This window comes from Archocentrus centrarchus, unplaced genomic scaffold (genome assembly GCF_007364275.1).
Source record: "Archocentrus centrarchus isolate MPI-CPG fArcCen1 unplaced genomic scaffold, fArcCen1 scaffold_26_ctg1, whole genome shotgun sequence".
NCBI classification, from domain to species: domain Eukaryota; kingdom Metazoa; phylum Chordata; class Actinopteri; order Cichliformes; family Cichlidae; genus Archocentrus; species Archocentrus centrarchus.
In genome coordinates, this window is record NW_022060256.1 from 6,453,437 (window position 1) to 6,474,652 (window position 21,216).

Genomic DNA, 21,216 nt, shown 5'->3' on the forward strand with positions numbered 1-21,216 from the left:
AGAAGAAACACCGCTCACCACAGAACAGCATTTCAGCACTTTTCTGGCTTCATGTCAGAAATGTGTAAAGAATGCAGTGAAATAGCACCACAATGTATCATCTATTCCTTATTCATGGATCCAGCCAACCATGCTGTTGTTACCGGCTACTTTCTTCAGTTTGCCATTTCCTGCACCCAGCAGATGCCTGCACACTTAAAGATTTTTGCTTTACTGTCGCTGCCTCACGAGCTTAAAAACTAAAAACTCAACAAAAACACTCAGACCCGTATGAGACGCACGCAGCCTGTTTTTTCCTGTGCACGCTCCTCAGCAGGAAATGAGGCTGCTGTTAAGGAGAAGCTGTGACACGTGGTCTGAGGCCATTCCCCGCTCTGCTGTCTGATCTCAGGAGAAGCTAAAGTCACTGAACCATGAACCACATCGCAGTCTGCTGACTGCTGTTTAAAGGCCCGGCTTAGAAACGCAGCGCTGCTTCTTAATGCCAACAGTGACCAGAGATCCAAACACAGTGAGCTAATTATGTGCCATATTCGATTCAACGCAAAGCTGTTGATCCTAGGTATTTGCTTACTGATGCTAATATCAGTAATATATTATCAGCACATTCAGAGCTTTAAATTGAGAGCAAGCTCAGTGTTTCTTTATGCAGCAGCTCTCTTTAAAAATAGATAACAGTGAATATGAGATGATGATGATGATCGTGTTTATGTGCAGTCAGGTGTACACTCTGATTTTCTACCCATAAATCCATCTACATTTCTAGATAAAGACAGACATTTACTACGAGCATGAATCGATGTGGCCTATCACAGACGTGCTGGTTTCAGTCCAACAGGTTCTCCCGCCATCAGAAACAAGCTAGGCTAATTCTCCTGTTACTGCACTGTCACCACGGTGCAGGGGTGCAGCTGGAGTTTGTCCTGGGCCGCTGCTCTGTGGCTGAAGACAGAGACACGGTTCCTGGTTTGATACCCTGGTTCAGGGCTTCTTGTTCTGTTCACGCAGGTGGGGAAAAAAAATAAAAGCTAAACCGCCGTCAGACGACAGTCAACGAGACACGGATTACATTTCATCTATTCCCCCTTTTGGTCTTTTGAACCAGAAACGTGAAAGTTTTTGGTATGAACTCTTTTGTCTCTGGAATACAAATTATATCTGTTTGCAGAGATTAATGCAGCCCCAATTTCAAAATCTGTAATACTGCACGTGACTGTAAATTATTTTAGCACAGCCTTCATATAATATTGTGGACAAGAGCAAAAATATGAAGCCTGCTTCAGGCTGAGAACAATGTGGATGTTGTTTATGGCTGACATGCTTGTTTACCTTGACAGTGCTGATGAGCTGCCCGTCGATGTACAGCGTGGCCATGCTGTTCTTCAACATGCCTTTGCTCATGACCAGCACCAGGTGGTGCCACTGGCCCTCAGCGATCAGCTCGCCACAGCGGAAGCGAGCGCAGCAGGGAAGGATCTCATAGAAGGAGGCTTCTTCGCTCGACTCATCCGCTGCTTGATAGGGAGGAAGGCGGAGAGAGGCAGGGGGCAACATCAGTGAGTCAGAGAGCTCCAGCAGTATATTAGCTCTACGTAAAACCGCTGGAGGGGAAGCCTGTTCAGTCATGACAGAGCTCTCTGTGAGAGTGCCAAGGTCATATATTTATCAAGTATAATCTTTAAACACCACCGCATTAATATTTTCTCCACGCAAATATCTAAGAAATAATTCATCTATTTGCTGGGAATATATATCGCACATTTTAAAGCCTAAAATGACACTAAACGCTAAATATTAGAATATTAGGTTCGACTGTGCCCCTTCAATGATTAAACTCAGCTTATTGTTATTCATTTAAAACCTGAAACACATTCAAGTAGGATCAAAATGGATTTATGGAGGTACTCTTCAGACTTATAGACTAGGACTCTTTTAAATCATTAAGATGCTTTCATACTTATGCTCTCGTTTAAACAAATAAAAAAGCAACAGGTTTGGGCGTACAAGCTGCAAATTTTACAAATTTAATGGACTCAATAACTCTTTCATAGTGATGGTTCACCACTAAAGAATGGAGAGGGTGTCAGCATATAAAGATATCAGACGATGATTTGTGCAGATTGTAGAATAAAGAGGATGTTTAATTCTGCTGCTGCTACTCACAGTACGTTTGCAGCAGCTCCTCCTTGGTGGAGACGGTGAGCGAGCGGTCTTTGGCTGACAGCACCACAGCCAGGCACACGTAGTGCTGCTCCGAGGAGTTGGCCCGACGGACGGCGGTCAGCAGCCGCACCGGGTGGGCCTGAGGGGCTATGCTGAACCGCTCCACGCAGAACCAAGTGGAGTAGCTCAGGCCTGATGGGGGAGGAAACAAGCGCTCACCTGAAGGAGAGGGGGGGGAGAGGGGAGGCAAGAAAGAGGTGAACTTTTCTTTAAAATCTGAAAGTTCACAGTGTCACTCTGAAAGCAGTTAAGGTCTGTTAAGCAAGGAAGGCTAATTATGATGTGAGTCTTCAGGTAGATTACTAAGGAGTTTCCAAGCCACCCATAGTCTCCTGGGACTTCCCGTGGATTTCCTCCCAGTAGGACATGCCAGAAACACCTCACCAAGGAGGCATTCAACAGGTATCCTAGTGAGCTGCCTGAAACACCTGAATTAGCTCTACTATGAGCCCTTCCCAAAAGACGGAGCTCCTCACACAGACACCTGTCGAAGGCGGCTCAGATCGACCACTTCTATCCACGATCGACTGTTCTTCCAGTCAGTATCCACAACTCGTGGAATGTAGACTGACCCGTGAATTAACTTTCACCCTCAGCTTTCTCTTCTTCTCTCCTCTGGACAAACACAATCACCATAATTTTACCCACACTGAGGTGCTGCCTGCCTCTACAAGTGAACATCACTACTCTTCAGTCTTCATCTCTTTGCATATCCTTTTGGACAGACTGTGTTAACTCTTGCTGCTTCCAGCACATATGTGGTAATGAAGTGAATATGTGGCAAACACTGGAAAACTAGAAACTGTGTTATCATGGGCTTCATTTCTGACTTATTGTCCTTTCATCTTTTGTTATTTCTGATCTTGAATGTTTGGTTTACTTTTTTTTAATGTGACATACTGCAAACAAATAACCCCGGTGGGCCATCTTATCTCACCTCCAAACAACTGGTCTTATTTTTCTTCTTCTCCTTTTTCTCTGGTTCAGATCTGCATTTTGCACTAGTTTGTTTTGCTTCAGTGCTTTATCTGTGCCAAATACACCACAGTAAATTATGCCATGTTTATGTATAATCAGACAGAGAAGCAGAACAGCACACTGTGTGTGTGTGTGTGTGTGTGTGTGTGTGTGTGTGTGTGTGTGTGTGTGTGTGTGTGTGTGTGTGTGTGTGTGTGTGTGTGTGTGTGTGTAGATTAGATTTATATTCAGCCTCGGGGGTAGACCAGGCCATACAGTGTCTTGCATTATCATTAAAATCAATTAAAAATTTGCATCTACGTCAAGCTTAGTGACACTATGTTGAAGTGAGCTGCCAAAACCTGAAGGCAGAATGGAGTCCTTGAGCCATTTTGTCCTGCAGATTGGTGAGCAAACTTCTCACAGCAAAGTCTCTGCAGCTCGGGATGAGGTTGTCACTCAAAAGGTTTTCAGACTCGACCAAATAATGGGGCGTCGGTGGACTCCATCAGCTGTAAGAGCTGAGAAGATCTGTGGAAAACTCGCTTGAGGGAGTACATCTTTTTCCTATGTATATCAATTTATGCTTGCTGCAACTCGGGTGTTGTGAGCAGAATGAAGATATTTTGATGAATGAGCCTCTGGATGATGTCATCCACAGATATGGGTCAGACTGGAGTGGAAGAGGAAAAGGAAGCAAGGAAACAGAGAGGAGGGGAGGAGATGGGATAGAGATAAATGAGGCAGGGAGGAGGGAAGGGAAAGTGACAAAAATGGATAGAATCAGGGCAGGGAAAAAGAGGAAGAATGAAGGGGACGAATAAAGGGATCGGGGGGGTTGAGATAAGCAGTGAAGACGATGGAGAAAAGGAAAATGTGAATGACAGGAAGAAATGAGGAGGGAAGTGAGGTCTATAAATAGAGCTGAGTGACTAGTTGGAGACGATGACAGGAGAGCAGTGTGGGGTGGATGAGCACAGAAGGAGCAGTATGAATAGGTAAACAGATGGAGTAATGATAGTAATGTATGAGCGGCTGAAGAGGAGGATGGAATCAGGGGGGAAGAGGAGGAAGAAGCGTCTAGCTGTGCTCCATAAATACTAAATGAGGCGACATACTTAGAAATTCAACCATAACATCATGGACAATTTTGATGATAAAATCTATTCTGTAAAATATCAGCAGGTGAAACGATGTTTTTCATAACAAGCACATTTTATTTTTAACACACTACAAAACCACCTGATGATAAACTAAAGGCGAGGACGGGTGAGAGCTGAAGCTGGAGATACCCTGGGTACTGTGGAGGGGTGTGAAACACACACATCAGGCTGCTTGTTTCTCTTCTGCATTAAAAAAAAAAAAAGAAACCCTGAGAGGTTTTAAAAAAAAAAACACAACACCTTTAAAGGAGAGCGAGAATAAAGATGAGAGTAAAATGAGGAAAACAACAATGTGGCTGCCGGCACATGAATATAAAAACAGAGATGTTGGCGCTAACGCCGTCATCTGAGTGGGATGTGCGTAGTTAAAAATTAATTAAACACCAGGCAAAAAGGGGAAGCGTACAAAGAGATGCCCTGTATGTTCGTGTGCTTCAGGAAAACTGAAATTAGGTGGGATGAATCGCCGGCTGTGCAGGAGAGAGTGGGGTGAGTCTATTCCTACTAATCAATTTAAAACATGTTTTTACACCCGTCTTTTAATTTCTGAAACAATAAAAATTTAACTGGCAAAAAAAAGGTAAAAAGGCTGAGAGTGAATCGTTGGCAAGCAGCGAAGTCCAACAAGCATCACTCCAACACTCAGCCTGCTTTGAGCCGTCGCCTGCTGCCTGTTTTAATGAGAATGAAGACAGAGTGAAGTGTGATGACTCTTCAGTGAGGATTGTGTGTCTGCATGACGACGTACTGTGGATATGATTCAAGCTAATGACCGCTAACTCTCATGCTAAATTCTCACTTCCTCCTGAGATCAGAGCAGCCTGCCGGACACATTGTGTACTGTACCATATTTGCTCTAAAAAAACCAGCAGCTGATTAAAAAAGCTGAGGGCCTTTACAGAAACGAATGAAGGCCAGCTGCAGTGTAGTTGTTTACACATTCGCCTAACAAGTGAACGCTCCCTGGTTCAATCCCAGGAGGAGACACAAAGCCGTTGGGAGTTGCGTCAGGAAGGGCGTCCGGCCTAAAAACTGCCAAATCAAACATGCAGAGTCGCTGTGGCGCCGCTTTGTGAATAAGAGCAGCTGAAAGAAGCTTCCTAACTACTGACTGGGCAAAAAAACAAAGGTGCATAAACTGGTTATAATGTGACAGTCAGTGAAACGTAATGCACATTTTTATCCAGTTTTGCCCAATAGACATTAACATTATAACTGATGAGGCATAACATTATGACCACCTGCCTAATCTTGTGTTGTTCCCCCTTTTGCTGCCAAATCAGCCCCGACTCACTGAGCCGTGGACTCCACCGGACCCCTGAAGGCGTGCTGTGGGATCTGCACCAACATGTGCTTATCCAACACATCCCACAGATGCTTGATTGGATTGAGATCCGGGGAATTTGGAGGCCAAGTCAACACCTCAAACTCGTTGTTGTGCTCCTCAAACCATTCCCGAACCATTTTTGCTTTCCTGCTGAAAGATGCCAGCCATTTGGGAATAACGTTTCCATGAAAGGGTGTACGTGGTCTGCAACAGTGCTTAGGTAGGTGGTACATGTCCAAGTAACATCCACATGAATGTCAGGACCCAAGGTTTCCCAGAAGAACATTGTCCAAAGCATCACTCTGCCTCTGCCGACTTGCTTTCTTCACATTGTGCATCCTGGTGTCAGGCGTTTCCCAGGTAAGTGACGCACATGCACCCGGCCATTTAAAGGAAAACGTGATTCATCAGACCAGGCCACCACCTTCCATTGCTCTGTGGTCCAGTTCTGATGCTCACGTTCTCATTGTTGGTGCTTTCGGTGGTGGGCAGGAGTCAGCACGAGCACACTGACTGGTCTGCAGCTATGCAGCTCCAACAAACTGTGATGCTCTGTGTATCAGAACCAGCATTAATGTTTTCAGCTACTTGAGCTACTGTAGCTCATCTGCTGGATCAGACCACACAGGCCAGCCTCTGCTGGGCCTCGGCCGCCCGTGACCCTGTTGCTGGTTCAGCACTGTTCCTCCCTTGGACCACTGTTGATAGATACTGACCTCTGCAGACCAGGAACACCTCACAGGAGCTCTGACCCAGTCGTCCAGCTATCACATTTTAGCCCTCATCAAACTCACTCAGACCCTCGTGCTGCCCATTTTTCCTGCTTCTAACACATAAACTTTGAGGGCAAAATGTTCACTTGCTCCCTAATATACGGCACCCACTAACAGGTGCCATAATGAAGAGATAATCAGTGTTATTCACTTCACCTTTCAGTGGTCATAATGCTTTTCCTCATCAGTGTAACTGCTGCTTTCACAAACTTTTTATTCATCCAAAATATTTTTGCCTCTGATTCATCCAGTCTTTGTTTTGCATCCTCTGATCCCACTGGAATTGTTGTATATGATATTTAACAATAAAAGCTCCAATAATGACTAATGAAAAGCTAAAGGGCTTTAAATCTGAAATGAGTCCACAAAGTGTTGAGTTTGTATTAAGAGCATAATGCAGCAACTTTAACAAGACAAATGGCAACAGATCAAAATGAAGCTTGGCCCATATTTAATTAAAGGAAACTATAAAAGACCTGACTGTGATAAAAACCCGCTTCTAACAAAGGTGAATCAGTGCCCATAGACTCCCATGTTAAACCTGAACAGCATTAAAAGCAGGTTTACAGCCTGGTAAAATGATTTGGTTCTCAATCACTAGTTTTCTCTTTTAATAATAACTCTTTTCTAATCTGTTATTTTTTATTTGTCAGGCAGCTGACCTCTGCTTTGTTTCTCACTGGCGGCAAAGACAAACAATAAGCACATTAGGAAACATGTGACTTTTCTCCTTTTCACCCTTTTTAGAAAAGCTAATCTGTTACTGCCCTATTATCATGCTCCGCTGCTAACAAACAAAAAAGGACAGAATTAGTTGTGTCATTGACCTTTATGTCTCGGCTACAGAGTGTAGCTTGGTGGGCCACCGTGTCTGGTTAACCTATAACATCAGCCTCCATGTTCATGCTAGTAGGTAGTGTGTAGCTCAACCAGTCGGTGACCTTTGTACTACAGTAAATGCGATCTGACCCCGCACAACGAGCTATTTTTACCTGTGCCCATCCCGCTCAGCACTGCTCCATCGCTGACACCTGAAGCGTTGGTGTTGTTGGTGGGAGCGTTGTGAGGCGCCAGGCTGGGCAGAAACAGGCACCTACACGGGACAAGAGGAGGACAGATTAACGACTCTTATCTGGGGAAACAGCTGTAATAGATACAAAACATGTCACCAGCTTACACGTGCGCTTATTGTGAAAGAGATTTACTGCATGTTTGCTGAATCGCTGCTCCGGTCGGGCTCCGTGCCTTAGATAAACTGTTTCTCCCAACTTCCAGAAAACACTATGGTAATTCACACGCTTCAAGACACAAGCTTCGTATTATAATATGGAAATTTCAGCTGCCTAATACTCAAGGATTAATTATGTATGAGAGGAGGATAGAGGTGGGATGAAAGCTCACATTCAGACTCATTTTTCAAAAGAAATCTGCTCAAAGTCAGCTGCATCCCCCTCGCACTTGAGCTAAGGTTAGTGCTGATAATATTCTGATTAATTGCCAAAAATCAGGACGATGCCTGCACAGAGAGGCCACATACACAAGTCCCTGTAAGCTTCTTGCTAACATTGAAGTGTGATGTCTGTGTGCACTGTGGTCTGCTTTTTCAAGGACTTCTCCTGCAGACAAAGGCTGGCAATCATTCCACAAAATTACAAAGATTTCTCCTTGTGAGTTGGCTTTGCGTTCTGCTGACTCACTGCCCCTCGGTGAAGGTGCCATTTTCTCCTCTCTAATCATCCTGAACCAGCACTGAAGACACTGGTGCTCTGGGAAATGAACAGGGGGATTTGGGATTTGGGTTTTTTTCCCTTCCCTCTGCTGGGAGACAAAGAAGACCTTAGAGTGTGTGAAGGCCAATTCAACCAGAAACATGACAGATTTGAACTGAGCTGCACTGGAGGACGGCCCCAAAAAAAACAAAAAAAAGCAAAAAAAACCCAGCTGCATATCTGCTGTTTACAGTTATTTTACTGTAATCTACAGCAGAAATAATAGTTGCATAAATGCAGATATACGATCAGTCTCATCTGTATGAAACCTAGACTGTAAATAAATGATGGATGTAGCCACTGTTACATCACTCATTGGTTAGTGAGGTCACATTGTGAAACCTGATGAGTGAGAAACTGAGCCAACACTAAAGTATAACCTGATTTATCATCTTTATGGTTTAATGGGGAATATAATTCACAACAAAAAAAAACATGTCGTATTCAGAAAGACTTAAAACTAATGAGTGAAACCACAAACTCAGCAGGAAAGTGTTTACAGAGGTCATAGATCGAGGAACTGAGGGCTGTTTCCTCACTGATTTTTTCTGCAGTCAGAGGAATCGGTCTCTGCCGGCCATTTAATTAAATCCAAGTTTAAGGCACCGAGTTAACTTTTTAGAAGTGAGAGCTGCATCCATCATGAATTCTTCCCATATGAGCTGGTACCAGCTCACTGCAGTCCCAAAGCTGTAACATCACAGAGAGCAAAGCTTGGCTGATTTACTGATGTAATGGAAAAAAAGACTCACCACAAATAAGAGGAAATGAACATCACTCTAACAGCATCAACCAGCTTCTATCAAAGACTCAAGATGTTTTTGTTTGGGGTTTTTTGAGGGTGGGTGGGGGCTCAGACATGATGTCAACAAAGTATCTACTGCAGAAATAATCAGCCAATTAACTCATCAGTCCTCAGACAGAAATGTCATCAACAGTTTAGTACTCAAAACAATGAGGCCAGCGTCACCCTGTATTTAACTATCGGTATGCATTCACACGCCTCTCCGTGCTTTCTGACTTCCCAGTATTATATGTTCATTGGTATTTACTGGCAGCAGGATGGTGTATAATGGGACTCAGGCTAAATAAACCACAGACTGGCTCAAAGCTGAACTGTTTGTTTCTGAAACATAATGAAGGTCTGTGGCACAAAGCTGGATACACACATATACGTCTTTGGAAACTCAAAACAATATTTGGTCACATGCTCAACTCGTCATCTGATTTTTCATGGGATGTATTAATGATAGTAAAAGGAAAAAAATCCAGCCTGTAAGTTTTTAAATTTCTGATCATTGTTTGGTTTAAACGTTCAAACTTGTGTGAATTCTCTGTTTTCCATCCTTGTAAACGTTAAATGAACAGAAGCGATGAGAGCATCTCCCTTTGGGCTGAAGGAACCGCTGCAGCCACACATATAACCTTCATTTTTATTAGCCCACCACAAATTCTGCATTTTAATAGCCACAGTCACCGCGCCCAGAATGACCTGATTTTTTTCCCCACCCCCTCGTCTTATTTTTCCACCTGGACAGGAAGGTCAGAGGTCAGGGTTGGCTAAAGAACAGCATCCCACGGGCTGGCAGGGATTCAATAAATTTTTCAAGGACACTTCTCAAGGACAGAGCCATGGCTCTGGCCCTCTGTTTAACAGACAGCCTGTCAAACTAACAAGAACCCCCCCCCCCTCTGAGTAACTACATGTATGCTGTCTCTTTCATCACCTTAGGTTAGGTTATTAGAAAGACAAAAAAAAGAAAAACACTGCAGGGATTTCACCGGCACTGCGTGCTAGCTTCCAGTCACAATGTCTTCTCTTTAATTCTTTACAAAATGCTGTTTCCATTCACCCTTAACCCCCCCCCAGACTGATAGCGTCTTCCTGGCCTCTTGTGGGTGAGTGTGCAGTCATGTGTCTGGGTGTGTGCAAACATGTTGTGTGTTACAGAAAGTGCCTGTGTGTATGAGAATCCTAACAGCAGCAGGGGCATCAATATTTCATGTTGACAGATGGGAGAGAAAGGAGGGGCAATCTCTCTCTGCATGTATGAGTGTGCGTGTAGGGGTGTGTGTGTGTGTGTGTGTGTGTGTGTGTGTGTGTCTCCTCCTCTGTTTAGCAGAAAGTGGGCCATTGCCTCGTTGCCAGCGTGCTGCAGCTACTTTGCCGTGTTTTCAGGAGAAACTCCATGTTCTATTCTGAGCTGGCTGCTGTGATGAGTCAAACTGGTTCTGAGCAAAGGAAACAGCAAAGCAAAGAAATGTTGGCTCTGGAAGTGCGATTGCTCAGAGGGTGATAGATGAAAAGCCCCTGAATCAGATGCTCCATTCCTGACAATCTGAGCAAGTTTTGACACTACAAGAGGCTTCAAGGGGCTTCCAGGAGTCCCTACACACTATCATTATAATCATTAGCAGGAGCTAAACAAAGACTAAACAGGATTATTCCTTCTGAAAGTTCCTATGTGAGGCTAAAGACTGTAACCGTGGATGTGAGCGCAGGTCGTCTGTCTTTCTGTTGATGACCTGTCCAATCTATAACCCACACTTCATCCTATATCAGCGAGGGCGGGCTTCAGCCACCCTGTGGTCCTTAGTTTGAGCACAGACTTCAGATAAGTAGGTCAACACAGACTTCTTGTTAATGCAGTTAACCAGTTGTTTTCACTTGCATTCTCACCTCGAAAAGGCCAAGAAAAAGCTTGTAGAATAACAGTATTTTCCGCTTCATAACTTATTCAACACACTGCTGCTTCTGGTGTGGTGATGATAGCTTTGCTACAGACAACAATGCTGGAAGGTTAAACCTGACAAACTGAATCATAAAGAATGAAAAAAAGTATTGACATTTGATCTAAAATTGAAAATAAATGTTGAGTTTTGTGTAAATTGTAAAGCACATGCGGAAGAACATCCATACACCGCACTGCTGAAACTGGTCCCTTTGGCCCATAAACTGAAATAAGTTTGACACCCTTACGACGATGCTTGGTTTGCAGGATCAGTGCGGCCTTGTTGTGTGCAGTACTGACATCACCGCGGTCTTCAGTGCAGACATTGGTGTAAAACTTGTGGTGTGAAAACAGGTGGTTGAAAAAGTGCTGGGTGTCAGTTTGTTGCTTCCACTGAAAATCACAGCTTGTTATTTTACCGTCTGAGTCACTGACATGGGGAATTTTTTGTGCAAATTTGGCTGTTTTGCCTGGTGAGCTTGCATTTTTTTCTGAGGGGAAAGAGATTCCTCTCCCGGCAGCATTTTTAATCAACTCTAATGTTCTGAAGCACAACTTACAAAAGACTGAGGGACCCTGGGTGTAGAAATGCAAACTTGGATTTAGTTTTTCTCAAAACAGAAGACTTAACACACACTTGACTCCGACCACGGCGATGCCATCTAATAATTCAGTGCTGGTTTGATCACTGAAAAACCTCTGCAACGATCTTTTGTAAGACCGTTCTCCTTTTCTCAACACTTATGAATATTAATGAATATAACGCGTCACAATCTCGAGTCTCTCTTCAGAAACTGTGTTTCAGCTCAACATGTTCACAAAAGCATGGGGGCGAATTGTTGAGGTCACAGCCCACACACCGTCTTCTGACCCGCACGCTGACCGTGGTGCTAACACGCAACACAAACCGCGGGGTGCAGCAGACAGCGTCAGCAGTGGCACAAAGAGCGGCCAAGGGCGCCGTGTGCCATAAAAGGCGGAAAATAAGCCTATTTGTATGCACAGCTCCACAACTGGAGGCGAATAACGGGCTCCTGCTGAGACAGTTGCAGGTATTGCTAAGAGGGGGGGGACACACACACACACACACACACACACACACACACACACACACACACACAACCTGTTTCATGGTGGGGAAAAAAATAACGTTACACCCTCAGGCGTGTTTCTACGGCGAGGAAAATTGATCCGCAAAGAGATTTAGAGGAAAAATGGTTTACAAAAGAATGAGCACCATCTGTTACTCCAACCGTAAGGAAAAGAAATTGTAAAAAGTTATAGGAAGTGTTTATGCTTTTTATGCATCGTATATCTTATGAGACCTATTCAGTCATGAGAGGGCATGTTTTAGTTTCCTCATGCAAAATAATTGTAGGAGTCAAGTCAGCCACTTTCATGCCACAAACATACTGAGTATGGATATAAAACATTTACAATTTACAATTGGAGGCCATGCAAAAGAATTTTTTAGATTTATTTTCCATAAAGGCATCAGCATTTTTGAAAAGCATACACTTCTTCAGTCTGAACAACATTAATATTTTAGTGTTTCACATAGGAAAACACTGCAGTCAGGCCCACTCCTTTAGTCCAAAGAAGATCCTCACTTTAATATTTTTTTATTTTAATAAGGAATCAAATGCAGAAATGCAATGAACAGAAAAGTAACAGCTGCTGCCTGAAGTGAACGATCACTCTACAGGTCACTTAATGTCAAGCTGAGACTTCGTGCTCTTACCAGCTGTTTTACAACAAGCTTTGATACCTGCCTGTGAAAGATGCAGCCGCGAACGCTGTTCATGAACTTCATGGAGACAAACCAGAGCTGCAGAGCAGGGTGGGCAGAAACAGGAGTGCAAATAAATGCAAATGTCTAAAACATTTTCACCGCAGGACTGAATATTTTCTGTGTTTTAAAGGATTTCATAAACGGATCTTTTTATGATGGCTGAACCTCACAAAGAATATTACTTTTATTGTATAAAGGCCACACTTTGCATTAGAAATGTTTTGGCTTTTGCTGTGCACAGTCATGTGAACAGATACAATATGCAGTTCATAGTATTACAGGGTTCACATGGATATGTTAATGCCACAATATGTTGAAAGCATATTGGGGGGAAAAAAAAAAAAAAAAAAAAAATCACATGAATGTCCTGTTCAAACATTTCCTTATGACTTCAGTCTCCTCTTCCATCCTTTCAAATTCATACAAGGACACTGCTGAAAGCAGCACAGAAACTGAAAATGATGTCTTTGTGCTTTTCTGAAACGTTTTAGTTTCGTTTTGCGCTTCAAGGCCACCGTACATTTTGTAAGCTGCTGTCACACACGTATCAATTCTGTCTTCTGAAATACAATTTGAGCCCTTAAGTGGTTTTTAGGGCTGGAAATTAATGATTTATGAGTAAAGTCCCACAAAATGTGAGCATGTGATAAAAACTGGAACTGCACAAAATTCGAGATGAAACATTATTTATACCCAGTTTAATGTAGCACGTCTGCAGAAGGGACCAACACTGTGGTCAGGGTAAAGGTCAGAAGGCTCAGAACCTGATCATAAGACATCCTGTGTGGCCACATCAGAAATCAAATGTGTTAAAGGCACACACTGCTATTTTTGAACTGGGCTCCATGAAGTGTCAAACAGCTGAGTAGCAAAGGCATCAGCTGATTAATCACAGCGTCAAGGTGGTGTGAATGTCAAATTGTCCATTTCAAAATCCAGAGATTGTGGGTAATAATGTCTACGTGACGTTGGAAAGCTCAGGGGCTACTCTAGAATGCACCTTTCTTTCCTGTGCTGTTCAATTCAATTAGCATAAATTACAACAACAGTCGCCTCAAGGCGCTTTATATTGTAAGGTAAAGACCCTCCAATAATACAGAGAAAACCCAATAATCAGACGACCCCCTATGAGCAGCACTTGGCGACAGTGGGAAGGAAAAACTCCCTTTTAACAGGAAGAAACCTCCAGCAGAACCAGGCTCAGGGAGGGGGGGTCACCTGCTGTGAGGGGGCTGAGGGGAGAGAGACGGGACAAACGACACATTGTTGATGAGAGCCAGAGATTAATAATAATTAATGATTAAATGCAGATTTCGGTATAAACACATAGTGAAAAGAGGTGAGTGAAGAAGAAACAGAGGGTCACCTGATCCAGCCCTAACTATAAGCTTGATCAAAAAGCAAGGGGTGTCTGCAGTGCTGTTCACCCATTTTCATCTAAAGCCAAAAATGTAACCATTGCTGCATATAACTGGAAAACCAGATGCTCTTAAGCTCTACTAACTTTAACAGTAACTTACCCAAAGCCCTCCAACGAGCTGTCAAACTCCACAAACGCAGGTGTGACAGCTGAGCCGTGCAGGCGAATGTCATGGGGCGTTGTCATCGACACCAGACACTTGACTCGGGTGAGGGGTACGGTGCTCCCCTCAGCGGAGCGCACGAGGCTGCGGCTGATGCGATACTGGCCGTTGTCCTCTGCCGGCGTGGTGAAGACGCTGTCAGGGCCGAAGCCCTCCATGGAAGTAGTCATACTGTCTGTGACATTAAGAAGAAAAGGTTTAATTTGATGGACGGATGGATGGACGAATGGACGGATGGATATCTGCCATCCAGGACTGAAAAGTAACTACTACCTGTACTCTGTGGTTAGCAATGCTGTTATGAGACTTATTCAAAATAGAAAGATGCAACTGTGACACATGCAAAACTTTCAGATCCTTTTCAGTTGATCTACTTAGGAAAACATATACAGTATGGGTTATCATCACCCATGTGCACAGACACCCCTTTCATTTTGGTATGAGTATCAAACCAAAGCAAGCACAGGAAGAAATCTCCCGTTTGCCCGTTTTCAGGGGTGCAGTTTCTCTTTTCATGAGCAGCACGAGCTAAGCAACAAAGGAGTGTCCTCGGTGGGAGAAGGCTGAATTAGCACAAAGCCTGTCTGTTTTGTTGCCATGTTTCTCCCCATTTGTGGACAAAATACTGTGAAAGACTGAGTTCTCATGGCATGACCCTGTCCCCTCCAAGACTGGGGGCTCAATTTCATCTGAGTCTGAGGGTGGGGAGCAGGTGAGCCTGTCCGGCTATGGACGCTGGGTGAAAATCCTCTTGCCGTGTTTTTTTTTTTTTTTTTTTTTTGAAAGGGGTCCGCCGGCTGAGACCTGTGATTAGGTCCAGTGTCCCCTCATGGAATTTGACTTTGGTGCCGGAAGTGCTTTGTGGCTCCCCTTATAACCCACTGAGGTTATAGATATGAAGTGTATTTTATAAAATACTGCACTGCTTCTTGCTCTGTCTTCTGCAAAGAGAGTGGGTGACCCTCATGCTTTGTCTGTGCATCTTTCTTACGCACAGTTCTCTTCGGACGGCCTCAGGGTCGTATTAAACCCAAATGCAGCATATTTACAGATTATTCCTGTGGCCTATAGCTCCACGGATTTTCAGCTTCTGAGTTTTTGCCCCCCTCTTATCACATCTGAGAAGCAGAGGAGGCAGCATCCTCCATGTCTGGTGCGTGTGCTATGTATCCACATTGACCGGACTCAGAATGTGCATTTATGTGAACAGCTGTTTGTCTGCTCTGCTAATCCAGCCAGAGATAAAACTCTGCCTACACAGAGGCTCTCCCACTGGATTGTGGAAGCTATCTCCCTGGCACTTGGCACAAAAGGTTTCTCTCTGCCTGAGGCTGTGAGGACACCAGGGGAATAGCAACCTCATGGGCCCTGTTTGAAGGGGTTTCTGAGAGTGATATTTGTGCTGCAGCTAGTTGGTCATCACCGCACACTTTTGGTTGGTTTTAGCATTTGAATGTGACAGCCCCTTCGGTGGCTCATGCTGTTGATTCTGCTGGGTCTGCCATGCACTTGGGTGCTGGTGGTCCGACTGGTGCTTTAGCTGCTCTGCAGGGCATGTATACATATCTCCCATACTGTACATGCAAAGAAGCATTAGGACTGTAACTTCTGTTCCCTGAAGGGGAAGAATGAGGTATGGCACCAAGTTGCCCTGCTGCACAATGCTTGGTGAAGAGCAGCTATTGAACTGATGGATGTCTGTGAAGACAGGGGTGTATACATGCAGGGGGGGGCCTCAAACATGTCATCACCTTGAAGGCGTGAACTGGCACACGCTATCCCGAACTGTATGTGCTGTACCTCATTCTTCTCCTTCAGGGAACAGGAGTTATAGTCATAACGCTTCATTCTAATGTCTCAGAAATCTTACTGACTTGTTAAATTGTTGAGACCGAGGCCAAGAATCGACATCTGCAAACAACTTCAGAACGTCATCATTGGTCTCTCTAAAACCTTGTAGCAACGCAACCACGATCTCTTCTAAATATCAGCAAATTCTTGATGGAAATGTAATCCTGTAAAATGGTGAAGTTTAAATTTGGCTAGTATCTTTAAAAAAAACACACACACTGTACATAAACGTTGGACGTAGCTTCTGGGTCCTAAAAGTGAAGCCGACCCCCAACTGACTTAAACTTTGATTCTGTGTGATGACCAGCAGGGGGCAACTCCTCTAGATGCAAAAAGAAGTCAGACTGGAAGTCTGTGATGATACGACAGTGTTGCTCTTATTTAATACAAAGTGTAGCTCAATTTGTAAATTATGGTCACATTTAGAGTGAAGTAGATAATAAAGCAGGCTATGCTTCAGGATACGGATACCATCACCTGTCAGCGTGGATTTATAAAAACAAAGATGGTGAGAACTAAGGAAAATGCTCAATTAATGGGTGATGTCAGGGTGGCTGCATCCATCTTTTATACACAGTCTGTGTGCTGCAATCTGCCTGTTCGATATTTCCAAGACAAGCACTGATAATCTGTCAGTTCAAAAAGCATCAACAAAAAAAAGGAACTGGTGCAGCAGCGCTCAAACGTTTGCATAAAACTCTGATTTCAAAACCCCAGTGACTGAAAAATAAATATTTTTCTCGCTATGAACACGCTTTAGCTCGAGGTCTTTTTCATGCAAATGTAAAGTCTGAAATCCAAAAGAGGTACAAATGAACTTTTCACACTCTTTTAGTTTCATCTCCCCATCTAGCAGCAGTTTCTCTACTTTTTCAACCAGTCGCAGCTCAGATCCGCATCTGCCAGGTGGACTATAATTTTATTACTGTACATCTTCATGTTCTAGGACACGACAACTACAAGCTCTTCAAATTTTGTATGTGTTTTAGTTATGTCTACAAACAGAAACCAAACATGACGACTGAATGTATTTCTTCCAAAATAACATTTAATGTAAAACCCCTGAAAGCTGGTCCGGCTGTGAAAAATCCCACAGTACTAGAAACACAAACTGTGAGCAGGCCACATTAAATCAAACCTGGATTTTCATTGTCCCGGACGGGCTATAATAAACTCCCGCACCAAGGAACAATATTTCACCTTCTAGTGAGAACACGGGTTCTCTCGTTTCTTAAGAGTCAGCAGATGTGACAAAGACAAATCGGACGAAAGCAAGAATTACAACAGCCATCAATGGCAGCTAATAAACCACACTCTTCTCACAGACTGAGAAAGACGGCAATATGTGCTCTCTCAGTGGCTGCCTGTAAAGAGCGGTAATTAGTGGGGCCTTGATATCCATTCTCAGCTGGGAGGAGACACAATAAGCAATTAAGACATGCTGAGAAGCCCAGAAAATTACAAACATTAGCAGCTGTTGATGGAAAACAAACCATTTGCATTACATTCACAGAGGCAAGCCGATCTTTGTTTAAACATGGAGTCGATTTAATCAGCGGACGAGAAGACTGCTCCAACAACTTCCTGCTTAAAAAAAAGGGATGAAATGAAAAGAATGTTCAAAAGAAGCCACGCGCTAATTAGCATATCGATAACATCCTCGAGTCATATTTGCATTCTCCGTAGTGTCAGCCCCGTACTCCAGAATTCACAATAAAACTGGTTTCATTTATGTTCGGTCACTCCTGATTGTAAATTGGAAGGAGGAGCGGATATGATTGTGCTCTCTGATAGGCCGACGACCTTTTCAGGGTTCATTCCCACTTCTCACCCTGTGACAGCTGAGATAAGCTCCAGCACTCACAAGATCCCGTCTGATGAGCGGTTAATAACACAGAGGCGTGGAAGGACACCTGATTAGGTTTGTTTTCTGTCTTAGACCTGACAAGAAATTTAGCAGCTCTGGATAAATTACAAAGTTAGTATCTAATTAATTTAAGGTATTCCTCTGACCATTCTGAGAGCACACAGACCGCCCCCGAGATGCTACTAGGCATTTTAATTTGGCATTAAAGGACTAAGTAAAGCTCATACTCTAAAATCAGATATTATTCTTTAGAGAATTCGTAGTAGTGAGTTTGCAGAGAGTGAGCAAAGAAAAGATGGCTCTCTTTTTTTTCAAGCGCTTGTTCTCCCAGGAGAAAGCCTGCATCGTTATGGCAGATGGGAATCGCTCCCAGGTGACATTATCCTTCATAACTCCGCTTGGAAGACTGCTGTGGAAAGAGCTCCTTAATTCTCAGCTATTACAGAGTGAGAATTTCACCTTCGGAGGAACTGCCGCTTTTCTTCAACAAATACAGAGAACGTATTCTAATAGGTGATAAAACATAAATCTGGAGGCACCAAAAATGTCCACTTTTTAGTCAGCACTTTAATAATCCGGCAAAAACAAATGCTAACACAGGTTGCTGGACAGATTTTGCCAACACATCGACAACCATGCAAATGCAGTGTGTGTAGCTGATGTGATCCCACTGTTACAGTCACTGATGTGACATTTACACAAACTCACCTCTTTCTTATTCAGCGTAACAACTGAGTGTTAAATAAAAGAGAACACCCAAAATCTACTTTTACTGAACATCTGTAACAGATAACACCTGCAGGAGCATTTCTGCTGGAACAGAGACTGTAAAGCTCAAATCTTATCATCTTACTTCTCATCTCGGCGTCGTAGCTGAGAGAGCTCGGTTTGTGGACCCGGTAGTTCTTCAGCAGCTTCTTGTCCCAGGCGCCACAGTTCAGCGGGTTTCCAAGCCGTAAGAACTCCCTGAACGGGAAGATTAGCAGAAAGTCAAGAATAAAAAATAAATAAACAAGGAAAACAACAAATGTGCCAGTCACTGCTCAATCTGCTTTGAGTGTAATTAATCATATTTAAGTAGCTTTTTCTTTTTTTTTTAGCTTCAAATAACAATTTCTTTTTTCCACCATTACTCAAAACATCCTTTCAGTGGTTTTTAAAAAAAAAACACTTTTGTTTGGCCCAGGAACTAAACTACACTCCAACCATCCTGTTAACCACATGTAGAAACAGGAAGTGCGCATACAAATCATCTGATTCAGCATAAAAAAGTCCTCTTTCAGGCCCATTCCTGTTTTTCAGTGCGTGGCTCTGATCCCATTAAGTAACCAAACAAACACAACCGCTGGGTTTAGTTGTTGCAGTCACACATGGCCCCCCCCAGTCATACTATGTCCTCTAAGCTCTCATTAAATTTTGACGCACCTCCTAATTGTATGCAGTGAGTTAAGTCAGTAGTTACTCCCACTCCTCAGCAGCTCAGGTTAACTGCATTTTTCAGTCTGTTTCAAAGTCAGAGACATGGTTGACTGGTGTGTAAATGACATGAATGCAAAGTGTTGCTGTGATTGTGTGTGTCTGCTGTCAAAGCGTCGAGTGTGTGACACTAGCGGCTGGAACCAGACGATTTGAGAGCGGCACCGAGGAGGCAGAAAGGCTCTGGAGCTTTGCTGCTGGCTGATGTCGACAGAGCAGAGACAAAAAAATAAAACAAGAAGAGAGGAAATATAAAGGGTAAGCCTGACAGGCAGGGGGGGGGGGAGAAGGATGGGGAACAGATTGACAGACAGGGATACGTTTACCCCCGGCATAATTATTTTGGGGGGGCAGCCAGGCAGACTGCATTAACATATGAAAACAACCAAGCATGTGCATGTCAAATAACTTCCAGCCCTGTCCCTCAACCCCAATCTCCCATCTCACTTAACAAGTCAAGCGGGAAATGAGAATCACGTTTTTCTTTTTGCCTGCATATGAATTTCTCCTTCACTCACAATGAAACCTGCAGATTAGCGTGCTAAAAAAAAAAAAAGGTGGGAAAAAGCTTTCCAAAAAAATTATTTTCTTCATACAATGCTGTTCACTTTGAGCTCAGGCCTGTGGAGAAAATTCTGGAAAAACAATAATGTTTAAAATAAAGAAATCTAAAGATCCGGTATTACATCTCTTCATGATTTTCAGAATTTTTGTGGGACTGTCTCATGGTTTCTTATCTACTGGTTAAATATGGTTAAAAAACAAACGAGTATGACCAAGTAAGAAAGCTCAAACCAAGAACTCCCTGAATGAATGAAAACAGTAAATTTATTAAATTGACTCCGAGTCTCTTTGAGACTTGAAACTTTTTTTAATGCCAAAGACCAAACAGAAATTTGGATTTGAGTTTTAGACCCCTCCAACGAGGAGTGACGGACCTTCATAAAGTAAAATAACACCCCCACTTTCTTTGCCTTTAACACCTTACACATTTTACTTTACCACAGATGCCCAAACCTGTTGTCATGTGATGTATTTGTGCATTTTTTAATAGAAAAATAAAGAACATATAGTCCTTAAAAAAAACAAAAAAAAAACAGCTTTATTTTAAAAATTCAGCAGTCATCAAATTAATGTAAATTTAATTTGTTCGCTTGTCCCCAAATTTAAAAACAAAGTACCCAGAGGTGTACATCAGGGGACAAAAGTCTCAGACTGCTGGTTTGAGGGACTGCTGGTTCAGCGAGTCTGGAGTTGGGATTACCAACTAAACAAGTAAACCTTGTGGCCCCGTCAGTCATCACTAGAAACAGTGGTCGGTTAAACTAATAATTCATATTTTATTAATGTAGAAGAGCTTGCTCGCCTCCAGCTGCAGTATTTTGATCTGGTGAAAGGCTGCATCAGAGTAAACTGACACACAACAGGTGAGCGGATGTTACCCTGAAAGGAAGTCAGCTGGTGCTAGCGCCGCTGATGTTAGCCAGACTCAGTAAACTGTTTTTGTGATGTCACACACGGCGGAAAGTATCACAGAGTTCATGTGAAATTAATTTTGGTTTCAGAAGAATTTGATTAACGGTTCCAAACATTTGTACAGACAATATTTTATGTTTTTGAGACGTCTTACTTTTAGACTCCCTTGTTGGGATGGCATTTCAGGGTTAAGCTTTCTCCCTTTAGGTTTGTCGGAGCCTACATAA

General features: G+C 43.2%; 1 protein-coding gene across 2 annotated transcripts in view; it reads right to left on the reverse strand.

Moving 5' to 3' along the window:
• The window catches only part of wdfy3 (WD repeat and FYVE domain containing 3), a 115,676-nt gene that overhangs the window by 42,380 nt on the left and 52,080 nt on the right, over positions 1-21,216 (reverse strand). For both annotated transcript variants that reach the window (XM_030723440.1, XM_030723439.1), the window contains 5 exons: positions 18,891-19,003; positions 14,257-14,494; positions 7,436-7,536; positions 2,164-2,382; positions 1,330-1,514 (listed from right to left, as the gene is read on the reverse strand). In XM_030723440.1, coding sequence (XP_030579300.1) covers positions 1,330-1,514; positions 2,164-2,382; positions 7,436-7,536; positions 14,257-14,494; positions 18,891-19,003 — 856 coding nt within the window. The remainder of the gene's footprint in view (positions 1-1,329; positions 1,515-2,163; positions 2,383-7,435; positions 7,537-14,256; positions 14,495-18,890; positions 19,004-21,216) is intronic.